Source organism: Melospiza melodia, chromosome 6 (assembly GCF_035770615.1).
Source record: "Melospiza melodia melodia isolate bMelMel2 chromosome 6, bMelMel2.pri, whole genome shotgun sequence".
Classification (NCBI taxonomy): domain Eukaryota; kingdom Metazoa; phylum Chordata; class Aves; order Passeriformes; family Passerellidae; genus Melospiza; species Melospiza melodia.
Genome location: NC_086199.1, coordinates 16380029 through 16386028, shown reverse-complemented (window position 1 = coordinate 16386028; position 6000 = coordinate 16380029). Strand labels below are relative to the sequence as shown.

Here is a 6000-nt window from a genome sequence, read left to right as displayed (position 1 = left end):
TATTTACAGCCTTGAAAGCAAAACAAAGGTCTGAGTTAAACGATAGAAATAACTCTTTATTAAGGAATACTTCTGCCTCTGAAGCATGCTAAAGTACCATGTGATAACACAAGTGGCAACTCTCCATTAGAACTGGGAGACAAAAAAATCTGAGAATGCATAGAAAAACATGGAGGATCTCAGCACATGGATGAGTCCTGAGTACTACAGCTGGAGCTTCTCTGTAATATAGTGGATAATAACAATGGATCTGCTTTCTAAATTTTAAATATGGTTCAGCAAAGCACCTTTCACCAGTGCTTAAAGAGCCATCTGGATATATATACACACCTAGGGAGGTAGGGTGCCTGGAGTTACAGTTCAACACTTAGATATTGATTTGCTTTCTCCAAGCTTGTATTCTAAAGTTGTATTTGTGTGCCTCCCTTTGCCAGGGACTTGGTCCTAAATAAACACAGGATTGCTTTTTCCTTGACAGTCAGGTGATTATGGACAGTGCCAAGCTAAGGCTCTCTCTGTGGCTCCCTTACATGAACCACCTGGGCCAGCTAGCAAAGGCAGGATCCCAGTCTCTTTTCCCCCCAATGCCTTTCCTCTCAGTTAAATTTGTATGGCTTGTGGGAGATTTTTGTGTCCTTTTTTAAGGAAACATTGTTGGCTTTTTTTTAATATTACCTCTTGACCTTGCAGATGGGACAGAGGGGTCGATACTGGGATGCCAGCTGTATCAGTCAGAAAAGTCAGACTTGAAAAGGCTCCTAGGGCTGGTTGGGCACCTGTCACAAACAATCACCTTCTAACCATCCAGAGCTTCCCAGCTCTTCTGGGCTGGAACAGTCTTCATGGCCAACTAACAGGGCCTCAGCTTCCAGCAACCATGCCATGCTGCTGCTTTTTCTGCTCCTTTTAGGGGGTGCCATAGAAAATTAACCCAAACATACTTCTCCTTCAACTCTCAGCAGCATCAATATTTTCCTCTCAGATGAGCTGCTTTCATGGATCTCCTGTGAGACACTTCCCTAATTCAAAGCTTTTTGGCTGTTTCTTAGTTCAAGACACTAATTGTGCTTGAGATGAAAAACAAGCACATTTGGCAGTGCTAAATGAAACTAACATTAGTATGTGCTTCTAGTGAGACATTTTGGCGTGGGACATACACAAAAATTAAATTATCACAATGATAAACACTGCAATAAGAAAGAAGATTTATTTCTTGTGTTTGTCTTAAAGATAAGTGCTATTTAATATTTTTTTCCTCCACACTTTGTTTTGACAATGTTTCTCACATACCTTTAATTTTCAAAACATAATTCTTTCAGCAATCCTAGACCTAGTCTGGAAAACATTTTGTTCTGATTATACTGGAAACAGAACATGTGAAGTATCACCAAACCACTCACTGTGAAAGCATCACTCAGAAAACCATGTGTGTCTTACTCTTTTTTTTTTTTGAGACTATTAATGGAAGGCTTAGCTGAATTTATATACAGTTGTTCTTCTTGCTCTAAGAGATAGCAATAATTTAAATTTAAAAAATAAATCCAAATTTCTCTAATGTCACCCTATGCAGTAAATATTTGCTTCATTTTTGCTCCCCAACACTGTGTCACTGTACCCTAATACACAGCATGGATGTCTTAAATCAGATGAAAGTTCCAGTACTGGACATTGTTCCAGTAACAACCTCCATGTGAATGGCTCAAATGTACTCAAAGAGACCCTCCTGGTGAGAGGTAACTGGAGCTGAATTCTGCAGCACACCTTTTCCCTTTGAGACAGCCTACACAAAAGGTTACCTGACACATTTCTCTAAAAAACCCTCAGCAAAATAAAAGTGATTTGGAATTCTGTTCTGAAAGTTTAGTATTCAAGAACAACTTTGAGGCTGCCCTGTGATCACCAGACTGATTAAAAATGCTAATCAGAAGCTTGTATGATTAGGAGATTAGCAGTGTCTGAACTTTGATCTGCCTCATTTGTGTACACAGGAAAGGGAGAGACACACACCATCACTGAGAACTGCTTTCATGTAGCAGATTTCTGTAAGGAATTCACAAAGGTACTCCTCACTGTTTGGGTTCTTGTTTCTTGCTTTCAGTGGTTCACAGGGAAGGCCATGGGGTTTCTATAGTCACTAACTGTTAACTTCAAACCAAACAACTTTGTAACAGCCAAGAAAAGGAAAAAGCTCTATGTCAAAACAGGCATTATTATATCAGCATTCCTGTTACTAACCATGTGCTTTGTTTGATCCATGTGATGTTCATAGGATCCGACAGAATTAATGAAAATCCCTCACATGTGAAACTCAGGACCTCTAACGATGGTAAACAACACATTGACACAAATATGGAATACCTGTGAATGACAGCCTCAACTGCAGACACAACTCCAGACACAAATTTACCTCAGTTGTGGCAAACTTGTCATTGCATGTAAGCACAATATCAGTACTTAATAGTTAATATTGGTACCTTTTCAGATCAGGGGTGCCAAGGCGTTGAAAATGTCTTCAGTGTAAAGAATAAATAAGTAAACAAACAAACACAGTAACATAAAAATCACAAGCAACTTTCATCAGTTGTAGGAAGAGACCCAGCCATTAGAACAGCCTCTCTGAAGCCCTTATAAGTGAAGAATGGTCAGGCATTGGAACAGGCTGCCCTGGGAAGTGGTGGAATCACATGAGAAATTGACATGTGACAAATCCTGGAAGTGTTCAAAAGATGTGTAGATGGGGCACCTGGGTACATGGTTGAGTGGTGAATGTGTCATTGCTGGGTTAATGGTTAGAACTGATGATCTTACAGACCTTTTACAACTTTAATGATTCTATTATTCTAAGCAGATTATAAATTTATTTTATTAAAAACCGAACAAATCTCTGCAATCTCCTCCACTGTCACCATCCTTCTATTGCTAGATAAAATCTTCATACAGAAAACTACAGTCTTGTCAGCTCTGCAACTCATATTAAACACACAAAAAGGGCATGGCAGACTAATATTTGCATTGCCACTTTGAGTGGATGGGGAGGCTTTAGGCCCAGAAAAGAGGTGATGGAAAGCCATGTGAAGAATTAGCTCCCATCTATTACAACAGCTAACATCTCTACTGACATGGCCAACCAACACCTTCACTGGAGCTTAAAGATCTTCAATGAAAAAAACAAGTCCACTATAAATAAAGGTGCTGATCTAAAGACCTTCTGTTGCCTTTATCCAGCTTCCATTGCCTCAGTTTCTAATTAGCCTGTAAATTCTTTTGGTCAGGGGTAGCTTTCACTGTTCTGGGTTCAACTTTGAGATTTCCTATCTGGCCATGGAGAGAAATCAAGAGACATAACCTGATTTACAATCTTCTCTATTACCTTTTTGTGCAGTAGGCAAGAGCTCTCACAGTTACCATTTCTCTCTCAGCAGCTATAAAGGGAATGAAAGAGAGGAGACTGGAGCGTGTCTCAGTGCCATTCTTCTGACATGTTTTCCTGCTTTAATGTAAATCAGAAAGTCAAAAGCCCACAAGAGCCTAGGTGCCCATGGAGCTTGGGCAGTTAAGAAACACAAGTTTCTGTAGCTACATTCCCGTAAAGAAGCAACAACACCAATGCCACTGCTCCTCTTTGGCTCTCCAGCTTGAGTAATGCCTTTTGCACTTGAGACAATTGGCAGTTTTCAGCACGAATCCAGAGCAATTTCACATGCAGTGTGTACCACAGCATCCTGAGCATTGTGCTTCTGCATCTTACTGTAGCGGATAGAATTCACAAGCAAAACTAGAAAACACCTTTCAATGATGGGAAAACAGAGAATTGGTGATATTTTATTGGTGATTATTTGTTTACGTGGATATTTGTATTATAATTATGAAGCCATGACAAACAATGCCAGATATGTGTTGCATGTTCTGAAGAATATAGACAATGATCCAGAGGGAATCACCTGAAAGGCCTTCTGTCGTAAACCCAACGCTGTATCAAAAGAAGGTCAGATGAATTAATCCCGGTTTGTCTACACGTGCTATCCCATGCGTTTCTGGGAGGATACAGAACCGATGCGCTGTAGGAGGAAGTTCCCACGACTCGTTGGCGGACAGTAACCCCTTAATTAATGTAAACATAAAATTTTGGTTAAAAAAAAGAAATGAAATCTTGGTGGCACAGCCTAGAACTAACCACCCTTCCACAAAATGGGTGATTAATTTGCCATGCCAGGCACCCCGCGTTGGTTGCAGCGCAAATTGGGCGCAGAAGCGCCATTCTCCCCACGGAACCCCTCTTGAAAGGCATCTCCTGAGACAGGTGGAGAGCCCCGAGCCACCGGTGCCCCTCGCCAGCCCCGGGGCGCTGCAGCCCCTCAGGACACCCGGCCCGACCCCGGCCCCCGCCTCGGCACGGCGGCACCTACCGCTGCCCGGCGCGCAGCGCCGCCGAGAGCCGGGCATTCCTGCGCCGTGCGGGGAAAAGGATTAATTTCAACACTTAATGCCTTCCCCCCGGGCCGGCGGCGGGGGAGGGCACACGCGCGTTGCCATGGGTGCCGGAGGAGCACCCAGAAAGTTGCGGGAGAGGGGCGGGGAGAAGGGGCCGAGCCGCCCGCCGGGGCTGAGTGCCCGCCCGGCGCCGCGCTCAGAGCCCGCTGGCAGCTGCTGTCACCGCGCCGGCTGAGTCGCCCACCTGCCGCCTACGGCTGGCGGCGGGGGAGGGAGGGAGGAAAGGGATAAACTTCAAACTTGGCCGGGCGGGCAGGGAGCCGCATGGATGTGTCCGTGCCTCGGCGCTGAGTCGCAGCCCGCGGCGCGCTGTGGGGCGGCCGCTGCCCGAGGAGCGCGGGGCGCCGCCGCGCCGCTTCCTCCGCCGCCGGCCATGGGGCGCGGGGCTCGGCCCGGCCCCTGAGCGCGGCGCCTCCCCCCCGCTCCGGGCTGCTGCCGCCTCCCCGCCCGCCGCCACCTGCCTCTCCCTCCGCTGCGCCGCTGCCGACCTGAGGCCCTGGGCATCGGCTTATCTTCGCGCTGCAGCCCGACCGAAATGGAGCCGTCCGCGGGAAGCCGCCGGGAGTGAGCCCCGCTTCCCCACCGACCCACTGGCCGCCCCCTCGGCGCCCGCGCTCGCTCCGATGGAGCTGGAGGAGACGCCGCTCGCCCCTCCGAAGACCATGCTGCTTATGCTGAGGAAAGTTCGCAGGAGGCGGGAGATGCTGCTGCAGCAGCTGGGCTTCATCTGCGCCATCCTGTTCTTCGCCTGGTGCATGTCCAGCCTGCTCTCCAGAGCGGGTGAGTGGCGGCGGCGGCGGGACCGGCGCACCCCGGCAGGCTGCAGCCGCCCCGGGGCTGCCGGGGCTCGGCGGGGTCAGGCGGCGGTGGCCGTTCCCGCTTGGGGGCTCCCAGTGGAAATGCCCCGGCGGGCGGGCAGGCGGGGGAGCAGCGCGGGTTCCTCCGGAGCAAGCCCCGCGCCGGGAGGATGCGCGGCCGCTGCCCGGCTGAGAGGGAAGCTGCCGCGCTGGCCCCCGCTCGTCCGGGGCTCCCCGGGGCCGCGCCCCTCGGCTCGGGCACTGCCCGGGCATCGCGGGGCAGCGCTGTGCCTGCGAGCGGCCCTGCAGGAGTTTCCCCCCTGCCGCTGCATCAGAGTGGAGTTCTCTCCAGCCGCCTGTGGTTCCCTCTGCAACTTCGGGCTGCCTTTGGTTTTGTCTTCAGGTTGTAAACCTCCATCATCAGCTATAGCTGCTTCTTTTCTCAATCTCACACGCACCCCCGACACCCGTCCCCCCGTTACGGTATAGATTTGACAGAAAATTCTGCATTTTAGGCTGGGAATGGTGCTAATCTTAGGTTTTATAGAGGGAGTATTGTAACGGAGTCTTTTGCATCATTTGTGCATGTGCTGTATTGGTAAACTGATGCATTTATGATTAACCGTATCATTCCCATTTGCTCCTCTGCCTGCTGGCACAGTTTGGGCTGTAAGTATGCAGCTTCAGGCCCTCATCCTCCAATATGCTTTGC

The 6000-nt window shown here is 48.7% G+C and overlaps 1 protein-coding gene across 1 annotated transcript in view; it reads left to right on the top strand.

Annotated features, from left to right (window-relative positions):
• Positions 1 to 4906: 4906 nt before the first annotated feature.
• The window catches only part of LOC134419726 (ras and Rab interactor 3-like), a 149949-nt gene continuing 148855 nt past the window's right edge, over positions 4907 to 6000 (top strand). Inside the window, exon 1 of the mRNA XM_063159363.1 lies at positions 4907 to 5271. Coding sequence (XP_063015433.1) covers positions 5115 to 5271 — 157 coding nt within the window. The 5' untranslated portion in view covers positions 4907 to 5114. The remainder of the gene's footprint in view (positions 5272 to 6000) is intronic.